This window comes from Molossus molossus, unplaced genomic scaffold (genome assembly GCF_014108415.1).
Source record: "Molossus molossus isolate mMolMol1 unplaced genomic scaffold, mMolMol1.p scaffold_m16_p_5, whole genome shotgun sequence".
Lineage (NCBI taxonomy): Eukaryota > Metazoa > Chordata > Mammalia > Chiroptera > Molossidae > Molossus > Molossus molossus.
This window is the reverse complement of record NW_023425388.1, coordinates 18,456,648-18,476,142: the sequence shown is the minus strand read 5'-3', so window position 1 is coordinate 18,476,142 and position 19,495 is coordinate 18,456,648. Positions and strand designations below refer to the sequence as shown.

Below are 19,495 nucleotides of genomic sequence, written 5' to 3'. Positions count from 1 at the left end.
ACTCTTTAGGTTCCAGAATTCTCAAACAGATTATTCATGCATTTTGTGCAAGTGTTAAGGATGATTTAAGCGACAGAGACAGGATGCAGTAGGGTTCCTTCAATTTACCCCAAACTGGAACTCTGTAATGTTATTTTTAAACCTGCTGACATGTATGTGATCATTTTTTTTTTCAACTTGAAAGAATTAATAAAGATGCTAACTGAAATGATTTACAGCACGTCACTTTTGATTGATACTCAATTTATCACTCCAATGTTGCGCTAAACATTTAGCTCACACTTTAGGATGAGGCTCTGGCTACTTATTGACTTTTGACACAAGTATATTTGAGACCGTACTTTTCTAACTTAATGGGCTAAATTGCATGACTCACAGGGGAGAAAATAAAAATGACAGCACCTATTCCTTCCTTCCGGCAGTCTGTTACAGGTCAAAATTGCATTGGCCTTACAAAACGTGTGTTTACAGAGAACATCTCATTGTAGCTTCTCAAAATTTTGAGCTATATGATCTTTTGATGATTTCTTCTGTTATCTATTCAGAAATTTAGTAAACTAACCAGTTTTAATTACCGAGATAGCCCTTTCTCCCCAACATGCCCCACATCATCCAACAGTACTGTCACTCATGGTATGTAAATGAGCCAAAGAGAACCTTTGTATATTAGTCCTTATGTTGTTTTCTTCTTCACAGCAGGCTGGATCCATCATCTCAAAACCTCATTAGCACCTAATTCAAAAATGTATCCACCCAGTTGTTTTAATTATAATACAAATGAGCATATTTTTAATCTTTCGAATCACCCTGCTTTGCACACCCTACATAATGGCACCCACCTTCTGCTAGCCATAGATAAGATAAACTGGGCATTTCAAGACCCCAAGCCATTGCTGCACTTGGGGGTTCTCCAACTGAGAGACTATGCCATGCTGCTGAGTGGCATCACCTAGACACACAGCACTCCCTGCCCCTTTCCTCACATGCCCGCCTCCAACACACACCCTGTCTCTGCAAGGTCCCCTGCTATGGCCAATAGGTCCTCTTATGCAACCCAAGCACCATCCAAGTAAAGCCATTTATGGCTCCCACCTGTTGTCATGTCTTCTTCCTTGGCCAGTCCTGAAATCCTCCAACTAAACATACTTCCCAACAGAGCATTTCTCTAGAATTTCTCAAAAAGTCATCATTACTATCTCTCTAGGAATATGTTCTAATACCTTATACTTTTAGATTTATTTTAAACACACCATGCCTTTCATTTTTAATTACTTTTCTATGACTGCTTAAAAGCTCATTTGAATTACCAAATTTTAGTCTGCGTCTTTTATGTACCCCAGCTGATCTCTCAACGTTTTGCCTTCGGAACTGTTTACACTTATAAAGTTATTGAGAATCTTCAAAAGTTTTGTTTTTGTGGATCATACCTACAATATTACATATATATGTCTATATATACATATATATGAGATATATAGCATATTAGACATTGAAACTGAAGACTTTTAAAAGTATTTGATTAATTCATTTAAATTTTAAAATGTTAATTTATTAAATTGTCAAAAATAATAAACATGCTAATCTAAATAGCATATTTATTAAAAATAACTACATTTAGGGAACAAAGTGAAAGACTGGCTTCTTCTCTTTACATTTTTCCATGTGTCTAACGTGTGCAGCACAGAAGACAGGCAGATGCTCATGTCCGCTCCTGCACCCAGTCCTTTGTGATGAATTTTGAACCCAGGAAAAGGATCTGTTAGTCAAGGAGATTATTGAACTTTTCCTCTTGTAGCACAGTCTAATCACTCACGTTTGCAGGAGAAATTCTGTCCTCACAGAGATATGTGGTTGGAAAGAGTGGACTGAATAGACGGCTCAAATGGGTGTTGGGGACTCTGGGGTCCTTGACACGCACTTTGAGGGTCTGGTAATATGATTTCTATGTTCTTTTAATATGACTTTTAAAATAGACCAAATTCACAGGTTCAAAAATAAAATAAAGTAAAAATATAGGCGCAGAAAAGCATATTGATGATAATACAGCCAAGCTTCAGGTAACATTTTCTCATTGCTTTCTACTTGCACACTAAAGGCAGTGTGTATTTGCTTAAAGTTCTGATGGCTTTCATATTAGAATGACATTTAAAATGCCAATTAAGACTTTTCTCTTGGATTTTTTTTTTTTTTTTTTTTTTTTTTAAGCAACATAATTGGCCTATTTGATTATTGCCGTCTTGTAATCTGATGGTATAAATTAAGGCAATAATACTAAGTATTCTGGTACTCAAGATTACAAACAACTAACTATATATTTTGTTAAATAATGACTACATGCATTTAGTTTACAATAATCAATAAGCTAGATTTCCTTTCAAAATGAATTTATACAATTACTACACTTTTTCTTATAACAATAACTTGATATTTTGTATTTGTTAAATGCTGTATGTGTTTTGAGTTCCAAAGGGAAGAACTTACTCCTATTAAATAACACTTTGAATGGACTATCCTCATAAATGTAAAATGAAGGATTATTGAAAGTAGCCAGAATCAATATTAATGAAAATTGAGAGGTGTTAAATGATACAATAGCCTACAAGGCAGTAGTGAAGGGCAAAACAAACAAACAAAAATAAAACAAAGGAAAAACAATGCACATGTGACCTCACCGAAGTCTGTAATGACCACCGGAAAGTAGCAGTTGAGTGATCAAATGATCAGAATGCAAGGAAAGATCTGAGTAAAGAAAATAAATGAATCTCCATATATACTGAGAAGGATAATATAGAATGTTAAAAATACAAGTTACTTTAATGTTAATCTGATCCATCTGTTCTCTTGGCAGGGATTGAAAATGTTTATATGATTTTTTTTCCCCTTTTTTTGTAGTAAAATACATATACCATAAAATCGGCCATCTTAACCATTTTTGTGCATTTAAGTGGTATTAAACATATTGATAAATGCTGTGCAACATTCTCCATCAATCTTTATAATTCTTTGTTGCTTGTAAACCTGAAGCTCTCTGCCCATTTGACAGTAACGCACAGCCTCGCCTCCCAGCACACCACTGTTGACTAGCAAGCACTGTTTCTCCTTCTGTCGCTATAAGTTTGAATACCCTAAGTAATGATAAGTGCCATCATAGAGTACTTATCTCTCTGCGACTGGTTTATTTTCTTTACACAGTGTCCGCAAGGGCCATCATCAATGTTGTGGTGTATGTCAGAATTCCCTTTCTTCATAAGGTTGAATAATATTCCACTTTATTAATTTAACACATTTGCTCATCATTGATGGGAATCGGAGGTGCTTCCGCTATTTAAGTGTTGCGAAGAGTGCTGCTGTGAGCGTGGATGCACAGATAGATCTCTAAGACCTTGCTTGCAACTCGCCCTTTCCCCGAGAAGCTGCAAACCCATCACAGGACCCAGAGTCACAAGATAGTTACGTGAAGTGTATCCTACCAGTGCAGTTGTCGTCTAAGTGGGGGACAGATGCCTGTCTAGTGCTTTCTGCCTTTTGTAAAAAATCCTCCCTTATGGTAATAAGTGTCATACAGATTACAAAGTCAAAGCAAGAAAAGCTAAACCAGAAAGAATGGGGAGTCTTATGTTTAGAATTTCTCTGGCAGATAGAGGATCTACGTGTAAGTTTATTTCATAATATAGATTTAGGCCAGATCTGAATAATCAATCACTAAAGAGTAGTTTTCTGAACAACAGTAGAGATGGGATTTTGTCCTCATCCTGAGTTAATCTGGAGGAATTATTGGTGCTGATTAATCTGAGCAACATGAGTATTCCATGGTTAGTGTCATGCTTTTATTCTTTTGAAAAAATATTCGAGAAGAATAGGTAGAGGCAGATCGCAAGATGCAGAAGACATACGGAATTGCTGATGCGACTGTCCGTGCAGGGAAGTAAGCTGTCAAATGCATGGTCTCCTTGGTGCCTCTGCAACCAGCGAGGCCATTATAACATGAAGGGGACCAAAGCCTCCATGTAAGTGACAGTCGGGGGCTACTTCCCTTCCTTCACAGCGTCGTGTTCCCCCGAGCTAGAGAATGAAATCAGACATTTACCAGAAAGCACAGACTACTTCGCATAAACAGAATGTAAATCTCTGGAAGTTCTTAAAACTGGATGTTTCAGATATCGTCAAATACGCACCAAAAAAAAAGTCAAGATAGAGTAGATGTGGCACTTATGAGAGAACAATAAATTTGAATGATATATAATTTAAAATTATTTAACCACCCTGGCCAGTCTTGCTCAGCGGTTAGAGCGTCGGCCCACGGAACAGAGAGTCCTGGGTTCGGTTTCCACTAAGGGCAGGCACCTCAGTTGCAGTTTGTCCCCAGCCTCGGTTGGGGTCGTGTGGGTGGCAACCATTCTATGTGTCTCTTTCACATCAATGTTTCTCTCTCTCTCTTCCCTCTTCTCTCCCTCTCTCTGTCTGAAGATAAATGCAAAAATGGCCTTGGGTGAGGATTGATTGATTAAATAAATAAATAAATAAATACATACATAAATAAATAAAATTATTCAACTCAATGTCAAATTCATAACCAATGAGGTAAATATACATAAAAATACTCTATAGTCTAAAATGGTGACTAACGTATGCCTTGAACCTGTTGGCATCTGACTTAGTGAACCTCTCTACACATTTAGATGCTATTATTCTTCAGAATAGTTCTAAACTTAGTCCTCAAAGTGCTATGTAAATATACAATATTAGTATAATTCTGCTAATCTACACTGTGAGAACACATATTTCATTAGCAAAGTCAGCGTATTCTAAAACATACACATTAAGATTTGTCGATTTTTACAGATCATCTAGCATATGCAATGTACTTTATAGCAAAGAACATTATGATAAAGAATAATAAATTTGCCCTGGCCGGTTTGGCTCAGCGGTTAGAGCGTCGGCCTGCGGTACAGAGAGACCCGGGTTCGGTTCCCGCTAAGGGCATGTACCTCGGTTGCGGTTTGTCCCCGGCCCTGGTTGGTCGTGCGGGTGGCAGCCACTCGATGTGTCCCTTCACATCGATGTTTCTCTCTCTCTCTCTTCCTCTCTCTCCCTCCCGCTCTATCTGAACAAAAAATGGAAAAAATGTCCTCGGGTGAGGATTAAAAAAAAAAAAAAAAAGAATAATAAATTTATCTGGCCAGTGTGGCTCAGCGGTTGAGTGTTGACCCATGCACCAAGAGGTCGCAGGTTGGATTCCCACTCAGGACACATGCCCAGGTTGAGGGCCTGATCCCCAGTGGGGGGCATGCAGGGGGCAGCCAATGGATGTTCCTCTCATCGATGTTTTTACCTCTCTCACCCTCGCATTTTCTCTCTCTGTAAAGTCAATAAAGGAAAAAAAAAAAGAATACATAACTCATTCTGATTAGTAACAGTGATGGGACAATCACTGGGCATGTGACTCTCCATTTGGAGGTGTTTCTATGTGCACAGATATGTTCCTGTCAGAGAATTTCTATTAAACAGTTTATTTTATTATAATCCTCTAACAGAATAAAATCTTCATTGTGGTAGTAAAAAAGTAGTCATAGTGTTCTTACATCTACATTTATAATAACCAAATGAAAAGCAATACATGGTGATTAAGAAGTTCTTTTTTTTATAATTATAAGAGAAGGAATACGGAATGTTAAATTTACAAGACATAGAATGTTAAATTTCAATGTACTTAAAATGCAGAATTAATATCTGAAAAAGTCCATCCTATTATAATACCAATAATTATTGTATTATTTTAGAGACAGCATGTCAGATTATGCCCCTTGTATCTAAATTCATAAAGGGAGAAACTTGATTTATTGTGATTAATTACTAAGATACATATCAGCTTTTCTTCCCACTATCAATGGCGATAATGCAGTATTAATGCTGACCTGAATGCTATTATAGAGATATTTAATGATAATCACACTGATAAATGCCTGTCTGGTCATATTGTTTGCTATATGTAAAAAACAAATCTATTAATGTAATTAATTTGGGGAAGATCATCTTGTCACATTAAATTGGAAATCATGAAAGTGTGCATTAAATCAAAATTTATGCTGTACTTTGAAATTTAGCTTCTCTTATGGATGTTATTGATTTATTTATTGCAAACAGTGCATTTCAGTAACAGTTTCAACAAGTATGAAATGTGCAGCATATACAGTATTTGCAGTGTAATTAGTTAGAAATTGAAGAAGCTTAATTTTAGAATTGAATTGTTCATGAAAATCTATTTCATTCACTTTATGGCTTGAGCAGTTATAAAATGGTCTGTAGTTGTTTAAAGAAATTAAATGCAGTTAATCAGAAAGAACATTATGGTTTGACACCTAATTTGAAAGCCCTGTCTTGAAGCAGTGAATGACTGCTTATAGAATTACATATACTGATGAGAACCCAAATAGGAAATCCATTTATGCTACAAGTAGATCTCAGTATTGCTGTAAATCAGGGTGGTATAGTCTGTCTTTTTGTGAGCAGTATTTTATAAAAGTATATGTCTATATCTATGTGTGTGTGTGTGTGTCTACATATATCTATGCTAAAATGTCTACTTTATAGTTTAGTCTAGTTTGATAGGTTCAAAATAGTAAAATAGCATTAGAATGAATTGTCTCATTATTCTACATCAGAAGATAGGTCAGTGATATTAAAGTCATTTGAGATCAAATTAACCTGTTGATGTAATCATGGATGTTGACTACCAAGTTTTAAAGCTTAGCATTGACAACAACAACAAAAAGTGGTGGTAAAAATGTCTCAGTGTTATTGGTGATGTGTTCTTCCTATCTATTTATCTGTGTATATCTGTTTTCCAGTGCCACCAGCAATCACAATGCCTCAGAAATCTTTTAATGCCACAGCAGAGAGAGGGGAGGAGATGACCTTATCCTGCAGGGCCTCGGGCTCTCCTGAGCCCACCATCTCTTGGTACAGGTAGGCCACGCACCCACATGGGTCTGTCAGTGTTCTTCATCGCGCTCATCAAAAAGTATCTGCAGCCTTATCATTTTGTCAGGAAGGAAAGCATTGTTTTGTAATGTTTTTTTAGAAAGTTAATATGCTTTTGTTTTCAATTACATTGATCAGATTAAATTGTTAAAGAGATCAACAGAGTGACTTAACCCAGGCCAAGGTGCATCCCTAGCCTTGATCATTCTATGAGCCTTTTTTTTTCTTTTATGTATATATGTATTTATTTATTTTTGAAATATTTTTTCTTTATTAATTTTAGAGAGAGGAAAGGAGAGAGAGAGAAACATCGATGAGAGAGAACATCCATTGGCCACCTCTTGCGTGCCCCCCACTGGGGATTTGGCCCACAAGCTGGGCTTGTGCCCTGACCGGGAATCGAACCAGTGACTCCTTGGTGCATGGGTCGATGCTCAATCATTGAGCCACACCGGCCAGGCTATTATTTTAATTGTATATTTCATTTGATTACATTTCACTTTTTTAACTTTATTTTTTAAATTTTATTTTTCAATTATAGTTGAAATTATATTATCTTATATTAGTTTCAGGTGTATACATCATAGTGGTTAGACAGTTATATCATTTACAATGCAATCCTCCCAATAATTCAAGTGCCCACTTGGCACCACATATTACAATATGATTAATGTTCTCTGTGCTGAATTTAAAATTCCCAAGATTACTTCTCAATCCCTTCACCTTTTTCACCCATTTCCACAACCCCTCTTCCCTATCGCAACCATCAGTTTGTTCTCTGCAGGTATCAGTCTGTTTTTGTTTGTTTTGTTCTATAAGCCATGTTTCTGACCCACAAAATCTAGCTACTTTACCTCACCCAACTAAGAACTCTGTCTTCCAACTCAGATACACTGCCTGGCTATACCTGGGTTCTTTCTCTCTGAGGTGTAGCCTGGAGACTGTCTTCAGGTAGAAGCTATGATGGTCCTCAGAATCCATTGTCATGTGCTACTCATCGATCAATGTTTGTAACCTGTTACTTAATCTAGGTGACCAGTGTTTCTGTTATTTGAAATGGGAGGGACCTATGTCCCTGTTACTACATTATGGTAAAAGGTGGAATAATTCCCCCTTCCTTATCATTTTCATTAATTCTTTAACCATAACCCCTATTTTTTGTGCCTGGAAAAGGGGCATTTAGAGAAATGGTTTGTGTTCCAAATGATGGGCTCATGGAATGCATCTGACTCCTTTGGGAGTTTTTCTGATACTGGCATTCCACAACATAGATTGTAATTGGCAATGTGTGATTCTGTCTAACAGGTTTGTTGGCAGAGAGGTATCGAGAACTGTTACTTTATTTGTTATCCTTTAATGATATATGTAAATTGAACTCTTGATGGGAACATAATCCATACAAACTTATTTCCTCTAAATTCTTTGAGAACTACTCACTCACTTCAAAGCTCAAATCATGATTGTTTTTCCTTGAAAATTCCCCGAGTATGCTAGCCATATTCTTTTCTCTTCTGTCCTAGTAGGTCTCATCCCATCCCCCCCAAAATAAAACCCAAAAAGGTATTAACTTATTGATGGCATCTACATTACCCTCTACTTCTTGCCAATCATATGGATTCTTCATGATAAGTGCCTATGTCTCACTAATGCGCCGTACTTCAAACATTTAGTATTTCACATGAGGTAGGCAAATAACCCTCCTTATCAGAAAGAACACTGGAACTTGGTCAATCTGCTGCTTACAGTACTGTGTGCATTGAGGGATGTGGAAATCATACTAAAAAATGTAGTTGTGGTCTGTGAATGAGTGTAGAAAGGAAAAATACACATCCATGGGCTGCTTGTGAGAATTCAGCCAGGTAAATTGATATAGGCAAAATGTTGTCGAGCCCATGAATATTCTTCACTGAATAGATTGAGAAATATATCACCAACTGCACTAAAAGCTCTATTTACACATGAAATTCTAGAGAAAAAAGCTGAAATATTGTTATTTTTTATAATTTTAAATAATGGATAAGTAAAAATATGAAAAAAAGATACAAGCGCAGAGTACTACATATACATTTGCTATGAGTAGCTATTGCCTCTACCCTTATGATATTTTTGCACATTTCGTGATATATTTAGAGATGTCAGTAGACACTGAAAAAACATGATACTGGGTTATAAAAGGATAAGGATTATATGAAGATACCTGCTAATGCTTTCTGGAAGCAAAACTAAAATTCACTGGAAAGATCATTCAATACATCAGAGAAATGTTATGTTCAATAGAGGAAATAGTTTTATACTCTTTTAGAGATTTTTCTTTCTACATTTATACTTGTGTGGGCAAGTAAATCTTGCCATCCCTAAGAACAGATCCTAAACTTTTTACATCGGTGGGCATTAAATTCTATTCAGTCATCTAACACACCATTATAAGAAACATGTAGAAGGATAGATATATGGAAGAAAGAAAAGAAGAAGGAAGAGAAGATGAGAATAAGATAGAATGAGAGAGAATATACAATATAAGGTTTCACACCTATTAAGGGAAATTGTAGAAATTGTTTCAGATTTAAAGATATTGAAAATATTTCTTACTATAGTTATTATAAAAAAGTGTGAGAGACATTGTCTAAGTGGACAACAAAGGCTAGAATTAGGGCAGAATAAATATGGCTTTAGTCCCAAAAGAACATGGAAAGTATTAAATATTTAAATCTAAAAAAGAAGTTATTTTTTAAAAAGTGATTTCTTCTTATTAGTGAATTATTGTATTCAGCATAATTTCTTTTATTTTACCCTTTTATGGGCAGTACTTATTTTCAAAATAAATTGGTTATATATTTAAATTGTATGTACTTTGACTTATTTAAAGGATGGTTATATATTAAATTGGTTATATATTTAAATTGTATGTACTTTGACTTATTCAATAGAAATTCTACTAGATGTATTCCAGGAACATAGTAAATAAAGATTGCATAAATACATGTTGACTCATCCATATAGTAAAGTATATGGAATTAAAATCATAAGAGAAACTCTTTTTGGTATAATAATCAAAGTAAGGATTGACCCAATGTGATGTTTGGCTAAAATTAGTATTAATATTTCAACATAATTCAAATGTTATTTTTGTCTCTAAAGTCAAAATTATTCTCAAGTATAAGTTTAATATTTATGCATTAAATTTTGCTGAGCTTCTAGAAGTGTACTTTAGATTGGAATATAGCCTTGTCTATCAAGAGCCATGAAAAATCTGACAACCACAGATCAAAAAGTTGAATATGATTTTCTCCTGAGTAATGCAGTCAGATTCATGAAGATCAACTTCTGTTTTTTGTTCCTGTTTTCCATTAGGAATGGCAAGTTCATTGAAGAAAATGAAAAGTACATATTGAAAGGAAGCAATACAGAACTCACTGTCAGGAACATAATCAATAGTGATGGGGGCCATTATGTCTGCAAGGCCACAAATAAGGCTGGAGAAGACGAAAAACAGGCATTCCTCCAAGTCTTTGGTAAGTATTCTAGCATAGTGGTTGACACTGTGATGTCCAGGTCTGCGTCAAATTCTGCTATGTCACTTTTTAGGAACTGTTTCACTTTCCATAATTAAATCTGTTTTCTCATCTCTAAAATATATGTGTTTTTAAATTGCAACTACCAGAAATAATTGTTTTAAGAATTACATGAAATTATACATGTAAGTTATTGTAAAATATTGACTGACTCATAACAGGAATTTGAAGAAAATTGATTTAAATGATACTATATATATATATATATATATATATATATATATATATATATATGTATGTATATATGGGTTGATCTTCATAAATCTTAAAATGAAATCCTGAGATAATCTTTATTTTCATTATACTTCAAAAGAGCACGCCTATAAGGCTATAATTAGGAAAAATTAACCTGCAATTGTAATTAAATATTCTCATTTTGTTTTATTAAAAGGAAATATAATATAAATATCTTCTGTAATTACCAAAAACCATATTACCTTCTTTGGAGATCTTATAGAAAGTAGAGAATAATATTTTTTAATTTGGCTATCATTAGATTTTCTAGAAGAAAAACAATGTTGCTGGTGAATATTTAGAATATGAGCATTCTCTTTAAAAAGCATAACACTAAAAAGTATATGCAAAACTGACATTTAGTATATTTTCTCCATTTTTAAAAACATTGTTGACAAAATACTTCCACAACAAAGATGGGAAAGGAAGGAGGGGAAACTGTAAGAATAAGAAGGACCAGTGTTTGCTTTAGGCAGATACATCCGCACTGTGGTCACAGACCTAAATACAAATGGTAATACACATGGACATGTCCTGTGCCAGCTGGTCCTGTGATCATGTAATAGCAGTATATTCTGAATCAGAGACATTTTCATAAAGCTTATATTCTGGCGCAGTGAGACAGGCAAAGACTATACCAGAATACATTGAAATAATTAAATAAAATTGGAATAACAAAATAGTCTAAGAAAGTGGGTAATTCAGGCAGTGTTGAGAAACGAGGGCCATTATTTTGGATAACACAGTGTTAGAAAGTTACTGAGAAGGATGATGATTTTGTCTACACAAAAATCTTTCATGATGAGATGTTGTCAAAGCTAAGAACCAGGAGAAAATTGTTCACATACAAGGAAGAAGAAACAAATTTTAAATTATTAGAAATTATAGGAAGCTCATAATTTGTTTTAGCAGTATTACCCACTTAAAGAAATTATTCTCTTTAAAACCTACAACATGAAATAAATATGACTCAGTATAAAAAAAGTAATTAATTAGAAATGATAGTATCTGAGATTATTCCAAAGGGTAATGTTTTCAATCTACGTCAAAGGGTTCACATAAAATATTGTTTACTTACTTGTTATTTATTAGGGTGGCAGTAAGTGAGAACAGATGTAACTAAAGTTTTTAATATTTTAATCTTTTTAAATAGAAAGTCGTGCATGAAATATTGTATGTTTTATCACTGTTGTAATCACTTTTGTATAGTAACACTGAACAAGTTTCTATTGTGTTTGACACAAAATCATATATATATATATATATATGATTTATATATATTTATATAGAGGAAATGTAACTAAATCCATAAAGTCAATGCAGTCAGCACTGAATTGTTAAAAATGATGTGTTCTAGCCCTGGCTGGTTTGGCTCAGCAGTTAGAGTGTTGGCCCGGGGACCAGAGTCACAGGTTCCATTCCCAGTCAAGGGCAGTACCTCAGTGGCAGGTCCCATCCCCAGCCCCAGTCAGGGTCAAGGTCATGTGGGAGGCAACCAGTTGATGTGTCTCTCTCACATTGGTGTTTCTCTCTCTCTCTCTTCTTCCCTCCCTCCCTGCCACTGTATCTAGAAAAATAAATGGAAAAATATCCTCAGGTGAGGATTAAGAAAAAAAATTACATATACTATATTTCTAATACCAGTAATCTAATTTTCTAAGATTAAGAACTACTTCTTTATATCCCAGAATTAATTGCACTTAAATATTTAAAAGTGCCTGTTACTTAACCTTAAATAACAAGTACTGGGTTTTATCCATTTTATCCATTTTTTTCCCTTAATCTTTATTGTTGAAAGCATTGCAGATGTCCCTCCTTTTTTCTCCATTGACTCCCTGTTCCCAGCTCCCGGCTCCCCGCCCCACCTTCTCCGCCTTGTTGTCTGTGTCCGTTGGTTATACATACATGCAATAAGTTCTTTGGTTTACCTCTTCCCACCCCCAACCCCCTTCACTCCCTACTTCCATGTCTAAGATCCCTTTTGTTTTAACAAGTAAAATTTTAATAAATGCAGATAATACAGAATTTACAAACATGAAGCTCTGTGGTATTATGTAAATTTGTGGATGGACATAATTTTTAATATTAAGATAATTTAAACTAGTAGACATAATGTCTTTTTTCTTTTTAAAGAAGACATAATTATAAAGAAATACTTAGTTACAGTGCCTTATAATATTTAAAAGGTAAACTGAGGTCAAAATAAACCAGTTAGGAAAATATAAATACATAGCACTTATGTATCTTTACATAACTATTGTACATAATTATACTTACTATATGTTCAGGATACAGTCCTCACTTTTTCTCTTTGGCAAAATTGTTTTAAAAGCTTAAGAGATAATCACTCACTAATTGGATGCCAGGCCACCCTACACACACACACACACACACCACACACACACACACTTACACGCATGTGGCTTTAAAAGAGAAAATTTTAATTTGTGCTTTAAGAGGAGAAATATAATAAAGTGGCTCTTAAACTGGCAACGTGTTGGAAGGAATTATAATTTGTGTGTTGGTATCTAAACCACTTCAAATGATTGTATCAGGATAATCAATGGGAATTCTTTTCTGATATATGTTCCCCTGTTCATATTAGCACCACCCTAGAGCAAAGCACCATTAACGATTCCACACAGTCCGGTTGGACTTCAATGCCCGTCATAGCCTCCAGGTCTCAGTAGCAGCGTTTCCCTCCAATGCAGATTGAGTAATGCATATATTCTTTACAGTACAGCCTCACATAATACAGCTGAAAAATGAAACTACATATGAGAATGGCCAAGTGACACTCAAATGTGAAGCAGAGGGGGAGCCTATTCCAGAAATCACGTGGAAAAGAGCCGTGGATGGAATCACATTCTCCGGAGGAGACAAGGTAACGACAACCCCGTGCATAGTGGTTTTCAGCATCATTGTATTTCCAGTGTTTCACATGTTATTAAATCTCACATCGGACTCCAATTTACCAGGTAATTGGTAAGAATACAATAAGTGGTTTATTTTTTGTTTTCAACGATAACTACCACAGTCAACCTAAAACTAAATTTAGAGGAGAATAAAGTGAAAGTGTAATATTTAAAGATGCTTTTAGTAAGCCACAAGATCTTAGGCTGTTGGAACTCTTAAGTCTTCCCAATTAAATTTGCTATACATTGAATCTATAGAATAGTTTATGACAATTGTAATCCCTCCACCCTGTGCTGTGAAAATGAAAGTAATTCAAATTCACAAAAGTCTGTCATTTTACTCTTTACTCATTGGGATTGTCTTTGTGTAGTACAAAAGTAGGTTTCTGCTTTCATGTAGTTAACCATCTAATAAGGCAAATAAGTACAAGTGTAAATTGTGACCTTTCACCAGAATGCATACAAGTTCCTTAGAAATCAATTAAACACCATCATGTGTTTCACTACAATCCATGGATTTTCATCCTTGTTATTTTTAACTACTCATATAAAAATCCAAATTTAGGCAGAAGTGAAACAGACAGAAAAAGGTAGTGGATTGATGTTTTGAGGGACTCCCAGTTTCACACGTGCTAGTAAACATTGTAACAGTGAGCTGATAGATTGCTTTTATTTTCTGGTTAAAGACAAACTTCCTTTAAATTGCTTTCATTAACGTAAATCAATTTATGCAAAAATCAATTCACTGATTTCTGAAATAGACGTAGCTTTGACTTTCCAACATTGATAGCAGAAAAAAAAATACACATTCTATTCCTTCAACTCATCATATCATTTTAAACAACATGCTAACTCCATACATTCACAACACAGGCAACTTCCTGTCCATTTACAATTTATCTTTTGAAAGAATGTATTCACACATATACCACCCTTCTTTGCCCCATTTCTTCTTCATAATGGCATATTTAAGGAGAGTATAATTCTTTGGTAAGAAACAATTATTTTATATATACAAATTGAAAATACAATTTATAAAATATGAATAATATTTATAGTTTTCTAGGAACCCAGAGAAGCGACATCACTCACTTTAATATTTTTCTTAACAGAAAATCATAGGTATATACGGCAAGTCTGAAAGGAGTTATAGTTCTACAGAAATGTTTAAAATTGTCAAAAAGCAATTTGATATAGAAAACTGTAGGTAAATGCTTTCATGTTGACTTAGTACATTTTTCTTAGATGAGATTACTCGAGATTTCCATGTCTCTAAGCCTTTATTTATTGTACCTTCATATTTCTAACTCAGTCTTTTATTGCTTTTCTGTCTACTGTAAAATTCCTTGAACTTCTCTTCTCAAAGATAGCTTTTACTCTTTATTTAAAAGATGAGCCTTGCCTTGGCCAGGTTGGCTCAGCAGTTAGAGCATCGGCCCGTGGACCAAAGAGACCCGGGTTTGGTTCCTGTTAAGGGCACGTACCTCAGTTGCAGTTGATCTCAGGCCCTGGTTGGGGTCATGTGGGTGGCAACCAGTCGATGTGTCTTTTTCACATCAATGTTTCTCTCTCTTTCTCCCTCTCTCCCTCCTGCTCTATCTGAAGATAAATGCAAAAAATGTCCTCGGGTGAGGATAAAAAATAAATAAAATGAAAAATAAAAGATGTTCCTTTATCATATACCAAGAATGAGAGATAGCTTGTATTCAGTTATTTTATTAGTACAAAGTAATCAAGAAACTGCTGGCCTAATATGTTATTCTACACTCTACATACACCCCAGGCCACCCACAACTATGTATAGAAATCTGTTTTATAGTAATTGTGAAAAATAATCAACTAGTTTTTGTTTCTAAAGATTATATCTATTAAAGTAGACATCTTTTTTTTTTTTTTTTTACTTGGTTTATTAGTTATAAAACAATTATGGAAGTCTAAATGTGCTTTCTTTTTTCCAAATAACAATTTTTATCTAGTGGATAAAGAAATTAAGACTGCTATATTCACTTTCTATTGTGATATTTCTCCAAAATTATTTTAAGATCCCCATTTTATTTTCTGGATGGTAAACCCTTTTTCTCTTGACATTCCCAGTTTCTTCAACAGCCAAAATTCAGAAATTGAATGGTTGAGTTGAGCTTTAAAGGAAGACAAACCTAGTTTGGAATCTCAACTCTGTCATTTATAATGCTTCAGCTTTGGCCATATTATTCGAACTCTTTTTAAGATGAGTTCTTGGTCTTTAACAGTGGATAATAATACTTAGTTTCCTTGTTGGTATAAGAAAGGTGAAGGGTGCCTTGTAAAATCGATATCAATGTCTTTAGCATACTGTAAATATTCAATAAACTTTATTTGTCTTTGTCATGTGCATAATTTTTGAAGCATAATTTATCTTGTTTCTTGTATTCTGAGTAAACTCTGATTGTGAATAGTTTCCATAAAGTCTGATACCTAAGCTCTGATTGAACTTTGACTATCATGGAGTATACTGAGGTCATGTCTCTGTTGTATTGAAAAGTGACATGAGATTGTATTTGCCATAAGAATCACTTGGAGAGCCTGTTGGAATGCAAACTCTAAACCCCACACCCCAAGACTGATTTAGTATGTCTAGCACAGGATTTAGGAGTGCATATTGTTTTACCCCTCATTGGCATTCTATGGGTGGTCTTCAGGCCATACTTTGGAAAACAATGATCTTACTCTAAATCTAAGCCAAGTGAAACTTATCAACTAACCCTTTCAACAGGAAAATGCTCTTACCTGATTACTGGGCTCCTGATAGGAGCCTGAGAAATACAGAACAAAACAAAGTAGATGTCCCATCATGCATACAGTGTTAAAGTTTTGATAAAACTGCTAAATGTCATAGATTGTGAAATATCATCAATATAATATGCTTCAAACTAATGATGTCATTCTAAAATATGACTATGTATTTAGCAACCATGTTCATATTGTATATTTTTTTAAAGAGTAGGTCTCAATTAATAGTATCCCTTTTCCTTGCCTAAATTCTCAATCACCAGATCAGACTAAGGAAATACATATCTTCTTGTGGACAAAAAAGAGCTTCTATGGAAAGTAGCTTCATGGGGTGATCTGGTCATGATAGGTCATCATGCCCCAAGCAACAACTTCTTTCCTAAAAGCCTACCCTTGCCTTAAGCAAGCCCTATCTATTGCTCCTGTGCATCTAGGTTAACATTTCTTTAAAATTCCCCCTTTCAGGCCTCAGGAATAAAAAAGAGCAAGAGAGAGAGAGAACACATAATTTCACCTACCTTGTAATCCAATCTACATATAACCACCACCAAGAGAGTACATAATTTTAACTTATTATTTTAATAAAATAACTTTTATTTTAGAACTCTATTTCCGAGATGCTTTTTCTGGCCTTCTCAAAATCTTTCTTACTTCCCTTCTTGTTTTCAAATGCATAAAATGAGCTGAAAAACTGTTATTTTCAGGGGCATTTGAGATCTTCTTCCTCGGCATATGTTTGGCCCAAATAGACTCATAGAAATTCTCAAAAAAATATACATCATGGACTTAATTCTATAGGGTAAGTACATGTCCTTATACTGAATTATAAAATTAGGTAGACTTACTCAGCGTAGAAGCCCACTCTTGTTGTAATCACGGCTAAGGTGGTGACCATCCTGGCTGAAAACAACAGAGAACCTATGGTCTCCACTGGAAGGTCTTTTCTGAAAACAAAAAAGGGAGTGGCTAGAAAAAGTGCATCCAGTATGTCCTCATAGTTACCAATCAGACATCTCCCTGGTTCTCCCAGGGAGGAGTGAGTAAGGGAGTTGGAAAGTCCATGAGTGGAATGCTAGCAGAGCTCCCTTTCATTGAATATGTATTAGGGACCCATGACAGATGTTCACTTCCCAACAAACATTATGCTTGTAACATTTTAATGAGCAGTGCATATGTATTGTCTGAACTTATCTTCTGAAATTCTTACGGCATAATAAATGACCCCAGAGCATAGTGGCATAAAATAGCCATTTTCTTTTGCTCATGATTTTGTGGATCAGGAATTTGGAAAGGCTCAGCTGAGTGGCTACCACCAGGAGTCCCAAATGTGTTTACATGAGATGTTTTATGTTGCTGCAATTCTGAAGGATTGATGTGTGTATGTTAACACACCAGAAAATATCCTTGTGTAATATATCTCTCAGGAAAAACAAAAATATGATGCTTAAACACTGAGTTCTTTTAAACTCATAAATATTTTGTCTCTATTCTACTTAAGTATATTTAATATAATATATGTAATTTTAAAAGCTTTTTAAGCCCTGGCCGGTTTGGCTCAGCGGTTAGAGCGTCGGCCTGCGGTCCTGAGAGACCCAGGTTCGGTTCCCGCTAAGGGCATGTACCTCGGTTGCAGTTTGTCCCCGGCCCTGGTCGGTTGTGCGGGTGGCAGCCACTTGATGTGTTCCTTTCACGTTGATGTTTCTCTCTCTCTCCCTCCCACTCTACCTGAACAGAAAATGGAAAAATGTCCTCGGGTGAGGATAAAAAAAAAAAGCTTTTTAAAAAGCATGTAATGTGTAAGAAAAATAGAATATCTACTTGCTTTAGAAATATTTCTTGAATATCCTTTGTTACTTCAGGATAATAGTTTGTGTTTTATTCTATTTTTAAAGAAATTATACAGTTTTGTTTGTTTGTTTTTTGGTATGTATGCCTAGTGGGAACCAAACACGGGACTCTCTGGTCCGCAGGCCAACGCTCCAACTGCTGAGCCAAACCAGCCAGGGCAAAATTACAGTTTTTACTCGCTAACTTTTAATGATTCATTTATTGAAAATTGCTATGCATTGAATTATAGTGATAACTTGAGTATAATAAATTTTTTATTTAAATATTTATTTACTAAAGTTATCTAAAAGTTTATTAAATTCACAGCTGAATTTTAGCACATTATAATGGAGTAACCTTAAGATACATTTGTTTATAGGAATTAAAGTCTCTGGGTTTTTTCATTTAATAGATGATATATACTTAGTTGTATTAATATTTAAATGTAAACAATAAAGTTTAGACAAGAACCAAGTTATTATTGTGGACTATACAACAGCAGGAATTAAAAGTTATAAATTGTTTTGCAATTTTCAAACAGAGCAATCTAATATTTTTTTTAACTTTAAAAATCTTTATTTTAAAAATAACATCATGCTTCTTCACTGGGTTGATCTGAGGTTTCGGTAAGATTTTGACATAGTCCCTGGTGTTAACACCTATCATCTATTCCAAACCAGTTTCTTCAGATCATCCCTTATTATCATTCTTATTGATCGACAAATGTTAGTATGTGTAAGATCACAGGTATTGATAAATTAGTATGGGAAGGTCGTGTGAGCGTCGCACAGGACAAAGTTTAATCTTGTGTCACTTTGGTGTGTTATTTACCATGTTACTTCTCAGGTATGATTTTAGTTTCTGTATGCCTGAGTCTGGGTAATTATATGACCTACCTGGAAAAAGTTTCTGAAGGTGCAATGAGAACACAAGTAACAATATCCCAGACACAAATCGCACAACTTAAAAAGTCTTGTTGGTTTTTTTGTTTGTTGGTTTGTGTTTTTGTTTTTTGAGGTATCGTCTTTAGGTGTTTTGTACAGGAAAAAACAAGTGTACTAGTTCTGTCAACGCCTGCTGCCACAGAAGGAACCACACAAAAACTTCAGTGAGCATAGTCATATGTAATATGTTAGTAATACGTATACAACATAATGTTGTGATAGTGACTGCGGATTGCTCTCCCTTGACATAGCT

At 34.8% G+C, this 19,495-nt stretch overlaps 1 protein-coding gene across 1 annotated transcript in view; it reads left to right on the top strand.

Annotated features, from left to right (window-relative positions):
* Positions 1-19,495, top strand: part of NCAM2 (neural cell adhesion molecule 2) — a 184,721-nt gene that overhangs the window by 38,100 nt on the left and 127,126 nt on the right. Inside the window, exons 8-10 of the mRNA XM_036243644.1 lie at positions 6,849-6,966; positions 10,333-10,493; positions 13,526-13,671. Of these exons, the coding sequence (XP_036099537.1) occupies positions 6,849-6,966; positions 10,333-10,493; positions 13,526-13,671 (425 nt within the window). The remainder of the gene's footprint in view (positions 1-6,848; positions 6,967-10,332; positions 10,494-13,525; positions 13,672-19,495) is intronic.